The 21,336-nt window shown below is 37.1% G+C and overlaps 7 protein-coding genes across 7 annotated transcripts; 5 read left to right on the top strand and 2 right to left on the bottom strand.

Annotated features, from left to right (window-relative positions):
* Positions 1-333: 333 nt before the first annotated feature.
* YBT1 (bile acid-transporting ATPase YBT1) lies at positions 334-5,319 on the top strand (the record flags this gene model as incomplete). The annotated part of the gene is made up of 1 exon (XM_056224062.1): positions 334-5,319. The coding sequence occupies one exon, from the start codon at positions 334-336 to the stop codon at positions 5,317-5,319; it is 4,986 nt and encodes a 1,661-aa protein (XP_056078018.1).
* A 51-nt stretch (positions 5,320-5,370) lies between these two features.
* Positions 5,371-5,901, bottom strand: LDB18 (Ldb18p; the record flags this gene model as incomplete). The annotated part of the gene is made up of 1 exon (XM_056224061.1): positions 5,371-5,901. The coding sequence occupies one exon, from the start codon at positions 5,899-5,901 to the stop codon at positions 5,371-5,373; it is 531 nt and encodes a 176-aa protein (XP_056078017.1).
* A 265-nt stretch (positions 5,902-6,166) lies between these two features.
* COF1 (cofilin) lies at positions 6,167-6,777 on the top strand (the record flags this gene model as incomplete). The annotated part of the gene is made up of 2 exons (XM_056224060.1): positions 6,167-6,180; positions 6,360-6,777. 2 exons carry the CDS (start codon positions 6,167-6,169, stop codon positions 6,775-6,777), a joined length of 432 nt encoding a protein of 143 aa, XP_056078016.1.
* A 346-nt stretch (positions 6,778-7,123) lies between these two features.
* FRE6 (putative ferric-chelate reductase) lies at positions 7,124-9,262 on the top strand (the record flags this gene model as incomplete). Its single annotated transcript, XM_056224059.1, has 1 exon — positions 7,124-9,262. The coding sequence occupies one exon, from the start codon at positions 7,124-7,126 to the stop codon at positions 9,260-9,262; it is 2,139 nt and encodes a 712-aa protein (XP_056078015.1).
* A 995-nt stretch (positions 9,263-10,257) lies between these two features.
* Positions 10,258-11,127, top strand: SMKI12G0300 (aquaporin family protein; the record flags this gene model as incomplete). The annotated part of the gene is made up of 1 exon (XM_056224058.1): positions 10,258-11,127. One exon carries the CDS (start codon positions 10,258-10,260, stop codon positions 11,125-11,127), a length of 870 nt encoding a protein of 289 aa, XP_056078014.1.
* A 280-nt stretch (positions 11,128-11,407) lies between these two features.
* Positions 11,408-13,945, top strand: SMKI12G0290 (uncharacterized protein; the record flags this gene model as incomplete). Its single annotated transcript, XM_056224057.1, has 1 exon — positions 11,408-13,945. The coding sequence occupies one exon, from the start codon at positions 11,408-11,410 to the stop codon at positions 13,943-13,945; it is 2,538 nt and encodes an 845-aa protein (XP_056078013.1).
* A 3,810-nt stretch (positions 13,946-17,755) lies between these two features.
* Positions 17,756-19,351, bottom strand: YCT1 (Yct1p; the record flags this gene model as incomplete). Its single annotated transcript, XM_056224056.1, has 1 exon — positions 17,756-19,351. The coding sequence occupies one exon, from the start codon at positions 19,349-19,351 to the stop codon at positions 17,756-17,758; it is 1,596 nt and encodes a 531-aa protein (XP_056078012.1).
* Positions 19,352-21,336: the final 1,985 nt, after the last annotated feature.

Here is a 21,336-nt window from a genome sequence, read left to right as displayed (position 1 = left end):
GAACAAGCCTTTTCATTACTCCCCACATCTCTTGAATAAAATAAACTCTTTAACAGCTAATATAAACAAGTGATTTTTCGAAAAAAATCAAGCAGAAAGGTCGGCATCAATCATTTCATATTGCCAGTTACCTTTTATCTTCACTTCATTCCATCGCATTAGGCTACATTATACTTTCACAGATTTCGTACTTGTTCCAATCCCTATATTTTCGTTTGAAGACAATATCAATCCCCATTTGCAGGGTTTACTTTATAAATCATTAACTTCAGTATTATCGTTGAGAATTACGCCGCCTGAACCAGATCAAGGAGAAAATATTTTCTAGAAAGCATGCATCACGTACTCAATTCAACGAGATCTGACCATCAGTTTTGGTTTTACGATGACGTGACGCAATACGGTAGAAAACAATACCTTAATTATTATACTCCCTTAATTCTTACAATATTTACAGTGTTGTTTGTAACCTATAACATATGGAAACATTATTACTATTATAACGTTCTACACTTGAAGCAAAAAAATCCAATTGAGGACATCTTGTACTCATCTGCTGATGAAGATGAACAGAGTCCGCTGATAAACAGTAACACCGCTACAACAAATTACGTGGACATTAATTCTAAAAGAGATGAACTAAAAAATAGACATTTTTCTCTAGAGAAGCTTAGATCAGTCAAGTTAAACGGAGAACCTCACGGGAAACCTGAAATCATTAGAAGAGGTTTCATTGAAAAATCTAGAATTATACTTGAGTTTTTTTTAGTTCTCTCCCAAGTTATAATACATTCTTTTATACTATTACACTATGCTAATAGAAACCCAGAGTTCACTCAAAGAGGTACCATTTCAGGTTTTGTGGAGTGGTGTTTGTTATTTGTCATTGTCTCTTTGCGTTTAGCAAACGTCAATCAAAATTTCAAATTCATAAACAGATACCCAGGAAATTTATGGTCAATATCGTTTATAAACTATTTGCTTTTGTTCCTTTCAATGATTCTACCCTTCCGTTCCATTTTCATTCACCATATCAATACCTCTATCATAAGAAAATATTACATTTCACAAATATCGATTAACTTTGTTCTTTTCTTATTGCTATTTTTTGCGAGGATACGGAATAACTTTGCTATCATCTATAAAACTGACAGCTGGATTACTCCGTCTCCAGAACCTGTAACTTCTATTGCTGGCTTCATATGCTGGGCTTGGTTAGACGAATTTGTATGGAAAGCGCACAAAGTGAGTATTAAAGTCAAAGATATTTGGGGCTTGATGATGCAAGACTACTCTTTCTTTGTAGTAAAAAAATTTAGGTACTTCGTCGATCACAAGGTTAAGAAGAAACGTATTTTTTCGTTGAATCTTTTCTTTTTCTTTTCGAATTATTTAATACTACAATGCTTTTGGGCATTTTTAGGCAGCGTACTCTCCTTCATTCCAACAGTTTTACTAAAAAGAATCCTGGAGTATGTCGAAGACCAGTCATCTGCTCCTTCAAATTTGGCTTGGTTTTATGTCACTACAATGTTTGTGGGCAGAATATTGGTGGCTATTTGCCAAGCACAAGCCTTATTTTTTGGGAGAAGAGTGTGCATCCGAATGAAAAGCATTATCATTTCTGAAATATACACTAAAGCTTTAAGAAGAAAAATTTCCACGAATAAAACCAAACCTATCAATGAGGATCCACAAGAAATTAATGATCAAAAAAGTATCAATGGTGATGAAGAATCTACTTCTTCCGCTAACCTCGGAGCCATTATTAATCTGATGGCTATTGACGCCTTCAAAGTTTCGGAAATTTGTGGTTATCTACATTCGTTTTTGGAGGCTTTTGTTATGACTGTTGTTGCTCTTGTACTATTGTATCGCCTGTTAGGTTTCGCTGCAATTGTGGGTGTTCTAATAATCGTTGCTATGCTTCCACTGAATTACAAGCTTGCCAAGTATATTGGTGATTTGCAAAAGAAGAACTTGGCCGTTACGGACAACCGTATTCAAAAGTTGAATGAAGCTTTCCAAGCTATTAGAATTATCAAGTATTTTTCATGGGAGGAGAACTTTGAAAAAGATATTAATGCTATCAGAGAAAACGAACTATCTCTATTGCTAATGAGATCTATTGTTTGGTCCATCAGTTCTTTTGTATGGTTTGTTACCCCAACAATTGTAACAGCTGCTTCATTTGCTTACTATATTTACGTTCAAGGCGAAGTATTAACCACGCCAGTCGCTTTTACTGCGCTTTCTTTGTTCACATTATTAAGAGATCCATTGGACCGTTTGTCTGATATGTTAAGTTTTGTTGTCCAATCGAAGGTCTCGTTAGATAGAGTCCAAGATTTTTTAAATGAAAAGGATACAAAAAAATATGATCAATTGACTATAGATCCAAATGGAAAAAGGTTTGCGTTTGAGAATTCCACCATTTCTTGGGATAAGGATAATCAAGACTTCAAATTGAAAGACTTGAATATTGAATTTAAAACCGGAAAATTAAATGTCGTTATTGGTCCAACTGGTTCTGGTAAGACATCTTTACTGATGGCGTTACTAGGTGAAATGTATTTGCTAAGTGGTAAGGTTGTTGTTCCGGCTCTGGAGCCAAGGCAGGAATTGGTCGTGGATGCGAATGGAACAACTAATGCCATTGCTTACTGTTCTCAAGGTGCTTGGCTCCTAAATGATACTGTAAAAAACAACATTCTATTCAATAGTCCGTTTAACGAGGCAAGGTACAAGGCTGTCGTCGAAGCATGTGGATTGAAACGTGATTTTGAGATTTTAAAAGCCGGTGACTTGACGGAAATCGGTGAAAAGGGAATTACTTTATCCGGTGGTCAAAAGCAAAGAGTTTCTCTCGCCAGAGCATTGTACTCCAATGCAAGACATGTTCTTTTGGATGATTGCTTAAGCGCAGTTGACTCTCATACTGCATCATGGATTTATGATAATTGTATTACTGGCCCATTAATGGAAGATAGAACATGCATTTTAGTCTCTCACAACATCGCATTAACCTTAAGAAACGCTGAACTAGTAGTATTACTAGAAGACGGTAGGGTTAAAGACCAAGGTGATCCCATAGATATGTTACAAAGAGGTTTGTTTGGTGAAGATGAATTGGTAAAAAGTAGTATATTGTCACGAGCAAATTCTTCTGCCAACTTAGCCACAAAAAGTAGCACAAGTCTAAGTAACTTAGCTGTTGCCAAAGAACAACAAGTTAGCATGAACAATAACTCCCCACAGTTTGAAGCAAAGAAACTGCAAAAACCATTAAGAACAGAAGCTGAACGTACTGAAGATGGTAAACTAATTGAAGAAGAGACGAAAGAAGAGGGTGTAGTTGGCATGGCTGTTTATAAATGGTATTTGAAAATCTTTGGTGGCTGGAAAATTGTTTCATTTTTAGCTTCCTTATTCTTAATATCCCAACTTTTGTACATCGGCCAATCATGGTGGGTTCGTGCCTGGGCATCACACAATGTCATTGCTAAGATAGTTCCCATAGCACAACGTGCTATTGCCTTTGTCTCTAAGGAAGCCAGCCATCTAATTGATTGGCGAGGCTCGTTCCAAGTAAATATGGCGTCAAGTGGAAATCAACCTACCAGTAAACATTCTACAATGTATTATCTCATTTTGTACTTAATCATTGGTTTGGCTCAGTCCTTACTAGGTGCTGGTAAAACTATTTTAAATTTTGTTGCTGGTATCAACGCATCAAGAAAAATATTCAACATGATTTTAAACAAGGTATTGCACTCTAAAATAAGATTTTTCGATGCTACACCAACTGGCAGAATAATGAACAGATTCTCTAAAGATATCGAAGCCATTGATCAGGAATTGACACCTTATATACAAGGTGCTTTCTATTCTCTTATTGAGTGTTTATCCACCGTTATATTGATCACTTTTATTACCCCACAATTTTTATCTGTTGCTATAGTTGTTTCGATTCTGTACTATTTCGTTGGGTATTTCTACATGGCAGGCTCTCGTGAATTAAAAAGATTTGAATCTATCTCCAGGTCGCCAATCTACCAACACTTCTCAGAGACTCTTGTTGGTGTTACAACGATCCGTGCTTTCGGTGACGAAGGGAGATTTATGCAAGAAAACTTACAGAAAATAGATGAAAATAATAAGCCATTTTTTTATTTGTGGGTTGCTAATCGTTGGCTGGCTTTTAGAATAGACATGATTGGATCCTTGGTCATATTTGGAGCTGGTTTATTCATATTATTCAATATCAACCATTTAGATTCCGGTATGGCTGGTATATCATTAACATATGCCATTTCCTTCACTGAAGGTGCATTATGGCTGGTCAGATTGTACGCTGAAGTTGAAATGAATATGAACTCTGTTGAAAGAGTCAAAGAATATATGGAAATTGAACAAGAACCATACAACCAGCACAAAGAAGTACCGCCACCACAATGGCCACAGGATGGTAAGATCGAGGTTAATGATTTATCACTACGTTATGCTCCTAACTTACCTAGAGTAATCAAAAATGTTTCTTTTTCCGTTGACGCACAATCTAAGATTGGTATCGTTGGTAGGACTGGTGCTGGTAAATCAACTATTATCACTGCCTTATTTAGATTTCTGGAACCTGAGACAGGCCACATCAAAATCGATAATATCGATATCTCTGGTGTTGATTTACAAAGATTGCGCCGTTCGATAACTATTATTCCACAAGATCCAACATTATTCTCCGGGACAATTAAAACAAACTTGGATCCCTATGATGAATTTAGCGACAGAAAGATCTTTGAAGCTTTGAAACGTGTTAACCTAATCAGCGAAGAGCAATCACAGCAAGGGACTACAAGAGAAGCAGACAATGACAATTCGTCAACTAATTCAGAAAATGTCAATAAATTCTTGGATTTGAGCAGTGAAGTTAGTGAAGGTGGATCCAATTTGTCTCAAGGACAGCGTCAATTAATGTGCCTTGCTAGATCTTTACTGAGGAGTCCAAAGATCATTTTGTTAGACGAAGCTACAGCGTCCATCGACTATGGTTCCGATGCAAAAATACAAGAAACTATTAGAAAAGAGTTTCAAGGAAGCACAATTTTGACAATTGCACATAGACTGAGATCTGTCATAGATTATGACAAGATTCTTGTAATGGATGCGGGCGAAGTTAAAGAATACGATCATCCATATTCATTGTTGTTGAACAAACAAAGCATCTTTTACAGCATGTGTGAACATAGTGGAGAATTGGAAATTTTGATTGAACTGGCGAAAAAGGCCTTTGTGGAAAAACTGAACTCTAAAAAGGACTAACTGCTTTGAAGATAAAGTACATATATATATATATATATATACTTACGTACTTTATATCAGCTTTTGTAAATTTAACAGCCTTTCCTTTTGGAATTGAAAAAAGTCATTAATCTCGATATTCCAATCGATGAAACGATTTAGAATCGCAATTGATCTTAAAATCATTGCGTTGCAACTTTCTACCAGCTTGGGGAGGTCCCTCAAGTATTGTATTTCAATTCTTGCATCTTTGAGGGGAATCTGATCTAGTGAACTTCCACTGATTTGGCAAAACTCCATATATTGATAGTTCAATTCATCAAATTTACTATATAGAGTATAGATATCATCGAAGCAACTAGCAAAGATAAGCACATCATCAGGGCCGCTAGTGTTCCCTGAATCGTCAATTATGAAAGCATTCAAGAGTTGTAGAAGATCTTGAGAGTACTTTAGGCCCTGAAAATACAGATGATTTAACTGTACATAAAGTTTATTCAGTATCACCGAAACATCGGAATTTGTGCCGTATCCGGACCCTATAAGCTCCTCCAGACGGTGAAATCTGCCTTCTAGAGCTTCAATAAGCTCAAGGCCAGACATTAAATCTGTCGATGAAATACTGAGTGCCCTTGAGATCGAGGAAAGAAAATCTATACGCTTGCAGATCGCAATATCTATCTATATATACAGCATAGCACCTCTTATTGCCATTAAGTCGGGTAAGTAATTATTCAATTCGGGTGATGCCGCCCCTGTTTAATGACAAAATTGGAAGAAAAAAGAGGAAATAAGAAAAGAATGGTTAGAATCTAAGTATTCTCAAGAGTTCAGAATACAACTGTAAACAAAAAACTAACGAAAAAAAATGTCTAGATCTGGGTATGCTAATTTTTAACTACAGGTTTGTGAGAACTGCCAATTACTAACTGATTGACCTGGTTCCGTTTTATCTCGCTGTCTTTTGCCCTTTCTTTTCTCCCTTTTTATCATGGAACTTTAAATTGAGTATGGAGAAGAAAAGTCATTAGAAGCGGGCGAAATGCTAGATTTATGTGTAGTGTTGCTGTTGCTGACGAATCCCTTACTGCTTTCAATGACTTGAAATTGGGTAAGAAATATAAGTTTATTTTATTCGGGTTGAACGATGCTAAAACCGAGATTGTTGTTAAGGAAACATCTAACGATCCATCTTACGACGCCTTCTTAGAGAAATTGCCAGAAAACGACTGTCTATACGCCATTTACGATTTTGAGTACGAAATCAATGGTAATGAAGGCAAGAGATCTAAGATTGTTTTCTTTACCTGGTCTCCAGACACTGCTCCTGTCAGATCCAAGATGGTTTACGCATCTTCTAAGGATGCCTTGAGAAGGGCCTTGAACGGTGTCTCCACCGATGTTCAAGGTACTGATTTCTCTGAAGTCTCTTACGAATCAGTTTTGGAAAGAGTCAGTAGAGGTGCTGGTTCCCATTAAGGCAAATGATTTTAAAAAAAATGAAAACAATCCTCAAAAAAATGAAAAATGTACATCTATATATAGAGTCATCGTATATATAAGGATTACATGTATAGAATTATTATAGTTATAATTTTCTTTTTGCAACTCTATCTAAAAAGTAGTACTTTCCAGGTTCAATGTCCCGTGCACCCTTCCCCCACCGTAGTCAGCTAGCATTGTTTTGCACCCATATTTGAAATTTTAAATTTAGGATGGAAATGTTGTTTATGTAGATCAGAAGAGGCACAAAATCCTCGAACAAAGCAGCAATGTCTTTTCTGTGACCATTCAGATTGAACCATGACGACTGTGACTCACAAAGATGCATAGGCCGCTTCTGCTTGTTACGTGGTTGATATCGTTGGCAAGCGCTTTCACTACAAAGTTACCACACACAGAAAAGCGAGACCATTTGGAATACAACGCTGTGTTGGCATGTGCATCATATATAAACACGCTAAAATGGTCATTTGACGACTCGCTTGCACCAGGATTCTATTCTACCGTATGTTCCTATTCGCCAGCATTTGATACTTGGTCACTTTGTATCTTCAACTCACTGACAGACCAGCTTTCTTCTACGGACAACACAAGTTTCGAAGCAAGCCTGGGCAGTGTACGAAATACGTGCTCGTTTGTTGATAAAAAGTTCAGCAACATTTCACTGGAAAAATACTACGCTTCGCTGAACAATGCTTCTTCTCACGCTATAAGAGACTACAGTGCTATCGATTGTCTATCGACATCCGTTCGGGTCGACCATCAGACTAGGTCTAAATGGATATTGGCCTTTCATGCACACGCTTATAATTTAGATATCAGCAGTGTCTACGGTGCATATCTAAGTTACTATTTCGTAGGGGTGGGTTTGATCGCTGCGTTCTTCCACATGAGTCATTATAATGGTTTCAATCGGAAACTGTTTGGAAACCGCATCATCAATCATATCCGAGGTCATTTCACACTGCCTACCTTTCTAATCAAGAAGCACGCTAATTACTTCGAGTTTCTAAACTTGGAGGTCTTTACCGGATTAATGCCAAACTCCTTGGAATCATGGATTATTATTGGCTACACATTAGCCAATATCACATTTTTGACCATCGATTATACCATAGACCCATATAACCTTATTTTCAAGAGCCACTTGTCGCAATTTACGAGACTGCTAGCGGATAGATCTGGGATATTAGCGTTCACACAATTTCCTCTAATTATTATCTTTACAGCAAGAAATAGTTTTTTGGAATTTTTGACAGGACTTAAGTTCAACTCTTTCATTAGCTTCCATAAATGGATCGGAAGAATCATGGTCTTAAACGCAACAATACATTCCCTTTCGTATTCACTATTTGCAGTCGTTAACCACAGTTTTACAATAAGCAACAAGCAGCTATACTGGAAATTTGGCGTAGCATCAATAACATTGCTTTGCATCTTGCTGATTCTATCACTAGGAATAGTAAGAAAGAAACACTACGAGTTTTTCCTATACACCCACATTGTACTGGCCATTTTGTTCTTTTATTGTTGTTGGAAACACGTCAAGATTTTCAACGGTTGGAAGGAATGGATTGTAGTATCCTTGATAATATGGGGGCTAGAGAAATTTTTCAGAATCTGGAACATTTTGCAATTTAGGTTTCCAAAGGCAACGCTAACCAACTTGAACACCACCAACAACCCCCACGACGAAATGTTCAAAGTGATCATACCCAAACATAACCGGAGATGGCATTCCAAACCAGGCCAATATTGCTTCATTTACTTTCTACATCCGCTAGTCTTTTGGCAATGCCATCCATTCACTATCATCGATGAAGGAAATAAGTGTGTGTTAGTGATTAAACCGAAACACGGTCTCACAAGATTCATTTACAACAAGATCCTGCAATCGTTAAATGGTAAGTTACAACTTCGTGTCGCTATCGAGGGGCCTTACGGACCCAGCAATCATAAACTTGAAAAATTTGGCCATTTGCTACTACTAAGTGGAGGCACAGGCTTGCCTGGTCCTCTGGACCATGCCGTTAAACTATCACAAAAACCTGACAAACCCGCATCCATTGATCTTGTCATAACCATCAAAAATATTGCCTTCCTTAATGGTTACAGATCAGAAATTCTAGAATTAAAAAAAAACCGATCCCATGTCAACCTACAGATTTACCTCACACAGAAAACACCTGTTATGAAGGGACCAAGCGTACATGACCAACTAATGAATTTCAATAATATAATGACTGAGCTGGCAAGCTTTGCCCACATCGGCCATGCAAGACCCAACCTTAATGATGTAATTGACAACACAATAAAAAGCCTGGCGCCGAGAGACTCTCTAGCAATCGTCTGCTGCGGGCCCCCTGTCCTGGTCGACGATGTAAGAAACAACGTTTCGCAAAAACTCATTGATTACCCTGAAAGGATTATCGAATACTTCGAGGAATACCAATGTTGGTAGATCCTCCGTCCGACTCCTCTTTTACTCCTGTATATCTATATATAGATATATTTACGGTGCTAAGAACCTTTCGTTACCTAAAAAAAAAAAAGCCATTTAGCAACCATCTATAAACGATTTTGTTAGAGTTTCAGGAATTTTGCTTGCTAACATAACATCTCGTAGATCGGGTGCCAATAATCCTGCTATTAATTACTTCCAAATGCTAACAAGCGGCGCCAGCATTTTTGCGCTTTTTGCCGAGCAATAATAACCTTAACTCCCTTTTCGGAAACGAGTCTTCAGTGTTCTACGGTGCTTCCTTCCAAAAAATAATGTCCCGACAGAATTTGAAATTAACATCATTTTTGTCCTGGACTAGCGGAAGTTGCGCCTGCGGTCTTCTCTTTCCGGCCTCGAGGAGTTAAGTCAAAGGACATTAATTAAAAAAATGCTAAGAATCGTTTCTCCGAAGTCTTCTCACGGCTTCAAATACTGCGGCTCTTTTCCGCTTACTAAATCGAAGCAGGCTTATTTAATTAACGTTTTGCATTGGTGTGCACCATGACAACTACGGTATTTTCACTGCCACTGAGATGACAGAGCAATCTCTTTTAACGTCGCTATTTTATCTTTTTTTCGCTTAAAGAACATTGCCATAGGATATAGTGGCTTACCTCCTCCAATCTTTCTAGACGTTTTTCTAATCTCTTCTAGTAGATTGCGCTATTACAGTTGCATATTAAAAAAAACTTAAAAGGAGGAAAAAAGAAAAAAGAAATGTTTTTTGTCTATAGTGGATAGTGCCTTTCATTAACCAGTGGGAATGTCGCTCTTATCCCCTTCTAAAGGTTCCATCGCGCAGATCATATCTGCCCCTCTTCTCTTTCTGCTTGCAGTATAAATATGCTAATAAAATTGTTCAGTTGGTAGATATAGGTAGGTTTTTATGGTTGTTTTCGAGGATTTATTAGATCTCGAGGAAGCATTCATATCAGTGCTAGCTTAGTTACACTATGTCGACCGAATCTAACGACCTTGAAAAAAACGTTTCACACCTGGACCCAACCGGTGTTGATAATGCTTATATACCTCCGGAACAGCCGGAAACAAAGCATTCACGTTTTAATATCGACAGGGACACGTTGAGAAACCACTTGATTGCTGCTGTGGGTGAGTTTTGCGGTACTTTCATGTTTTTATGGTGCGCGTACGTGATTTGTAATGTCGCCAACCATGATGTTGCTTTGAAGACTGAGACGGAAGGCTCTCATCCAGGTCAATTGATCATGATTGCTCTGGGTTTCGGGTTTTCTGTCATGTTTTCTATCTGGTGTTTCGCTGGTGTCTCTGGTGGGGCTTTGAATCCAGCTGTCTCTCTTTCCTTGTGTTTAGCCAGGGCTATTTCGCCAGCTAGATGTGTGGTGATGTGGTTTTCGCAGATCATTGCTGGGATGGCTGCTGGTGGTGCCGCTAGTGCTATGACCCCTGGTAAAGTTCTCTTTGCCAATTCTTTGGGTCTAGGTTGTTCCAGATCCAGAGGGTTATTTTTGGAAATGTTCGGTACTGCCGTCTTATGCTTAACTGTTTTGATGACTGCCGTTGAGAAGCGTGAAACTAACTTCATGGCTGCATTTCCAATCGGTATTTCCTTATTTATTGCGCACATTGCATTGACTGGTTACACTGGTACCGGTGTGAACCCTGCAAGATCTCTAGGTGCTGCCGTTGCTGCCAGATATTTCCCTCATTACCACTGGATATATTGGATTGGCCCACTATTGGGTGCCTTTTTAGCATGGTCAGTGTGGCAATTATTGCAAATCCTGGACTACACTACGTACGTCAATGCCGAAAAGGCCGCAGGGCAGAAGAAGGAAGAATAAGGCTCATCTGTTACAGACAGCGGTTCTTTCTTGGCCTATAATCTTCCCGACATAATTTAGCTTAATTTAATAGCATAATAATATCTAATTTTCCATTTTCCCACCTTTTTTTTTTTATTGCGTTTAGAAGTTCCTCTTTACGTAAGCAGCAGAAATAGGCATTCTTCACATTTTTCCCTCTGGGGACAGGCAAGACTGAGGAAAAGGACTTACGACAAAAATAATGAGAGTTAATCATCTCGCCACAAGCAGCCCATGACAAGAGTGTACTGCACCGAATATGAACCCTGCCTCTCGAAAGAAAGTAAAGCCATCATTTGTTTGCTTGCGGTGTAAGCAAAGGAAAACCAAATGCGACAAACTCTGGCCTACGTGCTCCAAATGTAAGGCCTCATCCTCGATTTGCACTTATGAAGTGGAACGGGAACGGAGTAACAAACCTCCTGCAACTACTGATGACCCCTATAGAGACCTCAGAAATGTTACTCCTGCATCGATGTCCACAAATGCATCTTCTACTTCTATTCAGCTTCCAACAGCCAATGCTAAAAACTGGGAAATGAAAAACTTTGCCATGAGTCTATGGAATGCGCATGACAAGCTTGTTGTAATGAATAATACAACTATTGTTGATAGTCCATTTGCTTTCCACAGCATTATTCAACATGATTTGTTTGCTAAAGCTTTGACAACTTGCATACACGGAAAAATTCTAATTGATGTTGAACGCCATCGTGAAAACGTCTCTACCAATAATAAAAGAAAAGAACTTAACTTATCGATCGGCGAAATTGGTCCTCTGTTTTTTATTGATAAAGCTGCTCTCAAGTTTATTGACAACACCTCCAAAAAAAGCAAATTGTCTCCTCCAATAGATTTTCTATATAACACATATGATTATGAGCAAGCACATCCTGAGGAATGTAACGAAAAAACTTCCGTGAATTATCTTATAATAGAGTTATCCAATTATCTACTTAATAAGGGAGAAGTTGACGGTCTAATCATAAACTTCTACAAAACAATTTATCCGGTCTATCCGTTTTTGGAAATATCACTATTCGAAGAGAACATGAAAATGCTGCTAGAACTGAACGAGCTTAATGGATATAACATCGTATTGACGGGTATAGATTCTAGGAGAAAATTAGAGACTTTAACGCTGTTAACTATCATATTGGCTTTTTCTCACAGACGCTCGACACTCTGTAATAATAATACCTTTAACGAGTCTTCTCGTGCTAAATCGGATAATTTAGAACTACTCGCCCATAAATTTCTTACTTTGATGAACGTTTTCCAATACGTTAATGAACATTCATTTTGTTGTTTGTTATATTTTTTTCTACTACGATATTTGAATCCGGATCAGGTTGACATGTATCCTTCCTCTAGTGTTTTATTGAATCTAAAATTCTTAGAGAATGTGGCAATAAAACTAGGATTGAACGAAGAGCCCTTCCAATACACTCGATACATTAGCGAATGGGGCGATTATCCAAGACTATTCAATTTAAGAAGAAAATTATGGCTTGGCATACAATTTTTGAAGTTTCAAATATCAACCCCAGAAGGTGAGTCTGATATATTGAGTCTAGAATATTTGCGATCCTTTATTAAAGGTGACGAATCACTACCAGAACTTTTCCAAAAAAATTGCGCCTTTACTAATAATCTAGACTTATCACTAATGACTACAGCAGAAAACGTCTATAATTTCCATTTGTCCTTACAAGTATTATTAACCTCCTGTCATCCAATAAATGGCACTTCTTACTTGAAGGAAGTATTAGATAACATCGACAAGACCAAAGACTTTCTGAGTCAGAAATTCCACATTACTTTAAGTTCTTCGGAAAAGTCAAAACTGAAAAGCTTATATATTAATGTCCCTTCTCTCTTTGTAAATGGTGAATCCTTCGATTTTAGCACTTTTGAAGAGAATGAAACATTTATGGCTAATTTGGTTGGCTATACTTGCACAATGAATGTTTATCATAGCATATCGTTGTATTTTGAGAGGCAATGTTTTAAAAACTCGTCTGAGTTTAAAAATTATTATCACCGCTTTACTTATAGCGCCATGCAAGATTATTTGACGTTACTAAAATTTATTTCAGAATATTTCAACGGATGTCTAAACCATTTACGAGAACCTTTTGGATTTGCCACTCAAGCAATTGTTCGTTTCTCAATAAACCGATTATTTGTATTTCAGGCCTCTTTGCTCGTGAAGTTGTTCTTTAAGAAGGATATGTGCAGCCGGCGCTCTGTAACTATAGAGATGGTGAATGATAGAAATGGGGAACTTAATGGAGTTATTGAAAGAATAATCAGGCTAATTTCCCATCATATGAAGTTACTTACACAAATAGTCACCTCAAACTTGGAAGAAAACTATCTCGGTTCTTTCATAACGGTCTCTATTTTTAGGTATATCATTTATTTAGTGGACACTGACGCTCTCTCTGCGTTTATATCTGACTACTGGAAGAGTGATGCTAATGTGAATGATAAGTATGCAAGAATACACAAAATTGTCGGTTTAAAATGGGGGTTGAGTAGAAACAAGTTCTTTTCTATGGAATCAAAATTAAGTAATCCCCAAATGCTGGAAAGTTTTGACTTGGAAATTTTAGAAGAGTTAGACCAAGTCATCTCTGGACAAGAATTTTCCAGAAACTATAATGAAAATATCGATGTTCCTTTGCAAAATGAAGCTGACTTTATGCATTATGATAACGAATCCTTGAACCAACTAATGGACATTGATCTTGATGGGCTGCTTGGAATCTTTCCTGATCTGACAAATTTATAAGATAAATTTGGAATTGAAAGGCGCAACGAAATAATCACCAGGTTGAGATATTACTTTTGTTATTTTATTATTTATTCTTGACATCAGATATATGGTTTTCTCTGCTTGGGCAACATTTTATGTAAGAATCATTAAAAGGCATCTTTATATGCACCTTTAGGGGGAAAGAGCACAACCTTCCTAAAATGAAACATGTGACACTTTCTAGACAGGTTTCTATGACAGTAAAAACTGACAGAAATCTTCGATAAGTGGCAAGCCTAAAAACATTTCAAACAAAAGTCTTACCACGTAATCAATATATAAAATGATCGGTTTTACGTGAAATTGCTCCGATCTAATTACTACTATGTCTCGCGAGCATGAGCATAAAATCGATACCACATGAAGAGATTTGAAATTTATCACCCCAAGAAAATATTTGAATAGATTACAGGAAAAATGTTCTGTAATGAAATATCTGCTAGTTTATCACGTAGTTTACTAGCTCTCAGCAAGAAGCTCTTAGAGTACCATCTCAAAAATAAAACTACTCTCTTCAAAATATGTGAGGCCAGAATCACATTAAGTCCTATCATTATTGGGTCGGTTAAAACATTCGAAATATTTTCGTTAATATTTGTCACTTTCCTTTGATAAAAGAAGTTCAATTCATAAGCTATCAAAGGAAATAGTTTTGCTACTGCAGTGAGCAGAAAAAGTCTCTGCGCATGGCCTTGTTCAATTTCGAAATACAAGGACATTAATTATGCTCCAAGAAAATGTATCAGCCCTAAAAAAACTATTAACCATCCTTTCACAAATCAGCTAGGCAATATGATGAACTAATCTACGTAAATCTAAAGAAGGCTTGAACGTGTCCTTTTATTCGTACAGGCAACTTAAAGCTGAGTTGTTTCAATGTAGGCCAAGATGATTTAAAATCAGGCCGAGGAGAGATAAAAACATATACCAGCGATCATATTATGAACTTACTTTAATAAAACCTCAAGCTTCTTCATCGGTGAATAAATATCAAGCTATTAGTATAGTCGTCATTAGTGTGGCAAAAATGTTCATAGTTGAGAGATTTGATTGGTTTTTGACTGAAGATCTTGAAGGATTGCTGCCGCCAACAAGCCTGCCATAAAAAATATTCAATTATAAAATAGAAAAGGTAAAAATCAACACGATCTACTGCTGATAATAAAGGGTTAAGTAACTAATTCTGATAGGTGAGCTAATACAATGGGGTCACCATTCACTCCGAAGAAAAGTTCAAGTCTTCCTTCTATGCTATACAATTACTTTTTTTTTCTAAGTATACAAACCGTTACAATTGCCTTTATATCATCACAGGCATTCTTGGCATATGAGGGAGTCAACCGATAACGAATAATCAAACTGTAGGGAAGCGGCTCCTCTCCAAGAAGATTGAGCTGAATAAGCTACCGTTTTTGCAGAATAAGTTGGTCATACAAAACCTCTGCGTACAACTATTTTTCCTCGGAAGGTCTGTTAGTGCGCGTTGCGACATTATATACAAGCCTACCAATATTTCCAAATATTTATACTTTGAAGTTTAAATACTTTCAATGAACACTCTACAGTTATACCAGGAGACTAGCCGAAGTTAATTTTGTCAGGACTCGAATTATAAGAAAACCCGAAACCAATCATTGTCATCATAGTTTTTCATGCGTCTCGACACCGCTCTAGAGTACAACTTCGAACACAATTTCTCAATCAGATGAACTGTTTTTGTGAAGAGAATGCTTTGCAATGCTAATGTTTTTATTGAGATGAAGCCAGATCAGGCTTGCATTAAACATACATGTAATTTTCCTATAATATGTTCAAGTTTAGTCCTTTCTTTTCTCAAGAACATTCTAAAAGGAACCTTATCTGACGTTATGTCGTAAAATTTTTACTCACCCTCACTGCTGACTAGGCAGTTGGTATTTTCTGCGATACATAAGTGTGTTTCTTCCTCTACGATCGCCTATCGATTTAGTTTCCTTACATCATCATAAATAACGACTTACGATGTTCGAGAGTAGAAACCAACGTTATAGCCGCGCAAAAAGATGTTACCCATTTGTATTAATTCTAGTAGTTGTGCGTTCGTCTTTACCTGAAAGTTTTCCTTAGGGGTCTAACTGGGTATCTTGTTCCAGTCACATTTTGCTTGATCCAAGATGGTACGCCTTTATCATAGTGATGCTATATGGTTACAAAACTCTAAATCAACCTTAAGACCGTAAAGCAAAACTCATAGAATTTTATTTCATTCATTTAAAGATATGTCTTACTTTTTGAAAAGATCGACATAGTAACAACAATAGCGGATCATCAGAATCCCACATACTTACAAGGGACACGAAAAGATATAGAATTACGTATCCTAATGTTTAACAATATATAGATCGATCATTATGGATCAACTCATCGGCCAATGGGGCTATTTACAACTGGCTCCGCAACAGAAACTATCATATTACCAACGATTTTCTAATAACTAGTGTTGCATCTTTTTCCAGTGAAAGCGATAATAAGAACTATATCGTATCATTGTATGTATTTAGTCCTATCATCTACTTATCCAGTTCAACTAACATCAATTGCCCCATTATATCATCTAGCATCGGTTGTGACTAGTCGTATCATTATTTTATCTACATCAGTCAATTTAATTAATATTTTATCATTTTCTACATCAGTTTATGTCACCAACTTTACACTTTCACCAAATTTAGGCAGTGTGATCGATTCAACACTAATTTCTTTGTATCACAGCATATAAAACTTTAGCTAGAAAAAATTCTGTAGTCTACTCCTGAAACAAACAAGCCACAATATCTTTAAACACCACACTGATAAGTTTTGCTTTCTCCAGGTCATCTGTAGCATATCTTTTTTCATTCACTGATTCAACCACCAGTCTCCTTTAGACAATTAAAGTCATGTGGTCATTTGTATTAATCATCACTACGAAAATAAGTAAGAAACATACTTTGATTGATTCAATGTCCTGTGAGTCTCATAAATTTACCGGACCCACTTACTTCCTCATTTTATCAATAGTCATATATATCATTAGCAGTGTCACAACAGGGGACACCGCACGACGCCTCATATCTAACATAAACTCAAAAAAACAAAACTTCACCAGTAACTGTTACTTTATGTGAATTTAACAACAAAGCTAAGGTCATTTTACCTATTATCTTTTCTGTGGTCACAATAAGGATCTATAAAAATCGTTGCAATGTGTCCATAATGGAATTCACGGACTGTGAATGAAGTAGTTATTAGTTATAGTACTGTAACAGTACAATGGACTTCCATCATTTCAGAAGCTACTAAAAAAAAGGCAGCAAGGTCTATTTTTCGCTTGCAAGATCTGGTTGTGCAAAAGTATTTTTGAATTCTGTGGCAAACGCCGGTGTGTTTAATGCTTGTAAAATTACCGACACCAAAAATCTCAGAACCTTTGGATTCTTTACTATCTTTTAAAAGCCTCATGGCGCTTCCCAAAACGATGTATTCAACATCATAATTTTCTTCTAAAGTCCAAACTACAAAGAAATTTTTAGACAAGTATTAATATTTCATCACTAACTATGTATCCCAGAGAATGAATGTATTAAAATAATCGCGCATCTAGGAGTGCATATAAACTACATAGATATACTTTCTGGAAGTTTCAGAAGGGTGGAAAATAGTACCCACTGAAAAGATGGTTCCACTTGTTTTCAACAAAAGCACTTAGTTCATTAATTTGTAGTTTATTAAGCATTAGAAAGAACAGTTATAACAAAACACCTATTCTTATAAAGGATATATAAAGGTTTTGTTCTCTAAATCAGTTAGATCGAACACTGCCAGACTATTTTCATGCGTTACAGCTGCCCCTTTTTCGATAGAAGAAGGATTTTCACTTTCAATGAGTTGGATTCTGTCCAGATAGTTTTGTAAATTTTCATCATAATTCTTTAATCTTTCATTATTTCTTCTCTTTAGTATAAAATGAATGATTAACAAAATGGCTGGTGCCAGAGAGAATGATAGAACAATTTGAACAATCCAAGCTGGTAAAAAGCGGGGAGAGTCTTTTTCTCTCCATATCTGTGGTGAAATGATATTAGCAATACCCATCGCAAATAAGGACACGGAGCTCCTTGTGAGTTTTTTGGTATACCCAGATGCACTTGAACTTGCCCAGCTAAGAGCGATAATGAAGGGGATCCCAAAAATTTGGCCTGCCATACAAATATTTGCTAGAATACCAATCTTATTGTCCCATGGCAAAGCAGCAGCAGCAATGGAACCCACCAGCGCTGGTAAAGTCCAAAAAATGGCTGTCAAAGCTGAAATGTTTTTCCATTTAATTAACATTAATGTAGCGATGAATGCACAAACGACCGCAAAACCAGCACCAGCAACAGACACCAATGTAGAGCCCAAGGCATCAACTCCACCCATTCCTTCAAATAGTAGATTTTGTTGGTAGGGCAAATTGTTTGCTAGCTGTTGAAGGAGAAAAAATAACCCGAATAACCAAGTTATATAATCTTTCATGGCCTCTCTGAATTGACTCTTTTTGAAAACCTTTTGTTCAATAGAAGACCCTGTGGATGCTTGAACTCTCCTAATAATCCACACTCTTTCTTCCAATGAAAAGAATTTCGCATCAGCAGGATTGTTAGGGAACCATAGAATTACAATAATAGTCATAATAAAAGTCAATCCGCCAATGATGATAGTAAATATTTTCCATAACGAAATGCTAGGATTTGCTATATGAAGAACACCGTAGGCAATAAACCCAGTTGGAATTGGAGACCCCATACATGCGGCAAAGAAAAAGGGCTGCGCAGCAGCTCTTTCGGAAGCATCGAAGAACATGCCCATAGTAGTAATTAGTATCGGGATAACAACACTCTCCGTTAGTCCCAGGAAAAACCTGAGAGCAACGACACCAGAAAAATTGTAAGCGGTACAACTTAGGAAAATAAGTATAGTCCATGTGGCCAACAACCCACCCAAAAATTTACCAAGCGGTAGTTTTTGAGCCAAATATTGTCCAGGAAATTGTCCAATTGCAAAACCAACGTAAAATAATGTATTGACCGTATTATATGTGTTTTGGGTAAGACCCGTATCTTCGAAAAACCCCAGAATCGAATCGTAGGACAAAGTTGCTTTATCCATGTAAAGTAAAAGATTAATAGCAGACACAAAAGTAAATATCGTGAAGAAAAGCTTTCTCTTCAGCTTTTTTTCTTGCTCAGGTGTGATTTCCGGAACTGCTGAATCGTTCTCCTCCATAAATGCTAACGTGACATCAGCGAGTTTCGAAGGTACTAAAATCTCATCAGATGAGGAGATCGAGTCTGTTCCGATTTCAACTTCTAATTTTGACATTTTTCTTTACTTCTCTATTCTTCTTTTCTTGTCTTCTTCTTTGGTTTATTGTAATTTTTGAGATAGAATTCTCAGTAGTCTTATGTCGAAATAAACCTCTGCTTAAGTACCTCGATTTTTCAGTCTGATAAAGTTCAACAGGTACACACATATTTAACAATACCTCTACTACTTGACATCGAACTCCTAAGGGACCTGTTAAGTGCTTGTAGCACTCTGAATATTACATCACCATTATACTAAGAAGAGCCACCGTTATTAGAAACCTCGAGCATTACTGCATGCTGCCAAGACTTGCCTTAGATGCCTAATGACTAAAATGTCAGGGGGGGTCTTTGGATTTATTACATCGAATGGGGTGCCTATTTATTTTCGGGAGCCACACATTTTCGTTTCTGCAATGCCAATGCCACTTGTTGTGTCTTTGGAAAAAAAACTTCGCGGAGATTTAAAGCGTTGCCACAAGTATTGACCATTTAGGTCAACATGAGCGCTATACGGGTTGTGCCACACCATTTTAATCTATCAAATCAGCTAGAGTTGCCACAACATTATCGAATTCTCGCTTACTCATTATCTTGTTAATCTTTCGCGGTAAGCTCGGTAGATCAGCTCGGATGTCTTATCTACATCCGAGATCGACATAACTCGTACTACAATAGTAGCCACAATTTGCAAATTTTACTCGGCATTAGTAAGGATTGGTCAGATACCATGCAGCCGAGCCAAGGGATGTTTGCTATTGACACTTTACCTACAAAGTTTCACACTTGGTAGTGAGCAGAAACCAGAATGTGTCCTTTTTTTGAATGAAATTCTTACTCATGCCACTGTGGGTCTTCTTAACTTGATGTAGTACATGTTTAGGTACTCGGATCATCTAATAACTCTTTTCACACTGGCAACATGTCATTTGATTTACGGCGTGACTTTCTGCTTCCGCTATTATACTGAATGACTAGTACAGATATTTACAAGATACCGGCTACTACCACATAACATCTTAGAAAGAGAGACGAGTCCGGATCGGAACAGTTTGAAACAAAATATCCCGGTTAGTCTTGTTACAGTGGAGCATCACTCATTGAAGGTTTTCGACTGTGAGTCAGTACGTAGTAAGCTGAACGAAGGCGAACTTGGATTCCGGAACCTGATTCCGGAACCTTTGCATTTACAATCGAATATACACACTATAATGGTAAATTCGAGATAAAAATCTCACTCATAACGTGCTGGCATTCTATTGTAGATTTTTTTACCTTAGATTGCAAGATAAATTATGGAGATAAGGAATATGATGCTTTCTCGGCATGCTCCTATGACTGTAATGAATGACTACTGTGTCATTACATAGAGGGAGGGAAAATACGAAAATATGAGACTAGATACAATAGTTCCATAGAAAGTATTCTTCCGTGAAATTAAAGAATCATTTTTTTTTCACAGAGTAGGACTCTCTTTTTCTGCATAGATATTCAGCGGAGTTACCTAATGGAATAGACAGTGCTAGTGAAACTTGGGAGAAGGCTGGAAATTTGAGATGTAATCTCTCCTGGCGTTTTTAAGCAGGAACATTAATAGAAGAACTTTAAGAAGAAAATGTAACGACGAAGACGTGCTTCTCAAGCACCAATATAGACATGTAAATGGAACTTGACGACTAATTATTTCTAGGCAAGCGTATCATGGAACCGCTGAAAAGGCATACCATTCAAAGCTATTTCTCGACTGATTGTTACGAGGTCTTGAACCATTCCGTGATCCCTATTCCTCACGAAGACATTTGGAACCCACGACTCGGTTTGCCGCAAGAAATGTTTCTGTTTGAAGCAAAATTACTCAATAAAAGCTGCGATGGGAGCCACAACAACTCAGGCTTTTAGAATATATCCATACAAACTAGCAATTGAGGTGACTTAAATTTAATGTCACACATTTTTTCTAAAAAGTTTTCCAGTATGTAGCTTTTATCATATTAGTAAGTA

The sequence above is a fragment of the Saccharomyces mikatae genome (assembly GCF_947241705.1).
Source record: "Saccharomyces mikatae IFO 1815 strain IFO1815 genome assembly, chromosome: 12".
Classification (NCBI taxonomy): domain Eukaryota; kingdom Fungi; phylum Ascomycota; class Saccharomycetes; order Saccharomycetales; family Saccharomycetaceae; genus Saccharomyces; species Saccharomyces mikatae.
The sequence above is the reverse complement of the archived record's forward strand: the minus strand, read 5'-3'. Positions and strand labels throughout refer to the sequence as shown.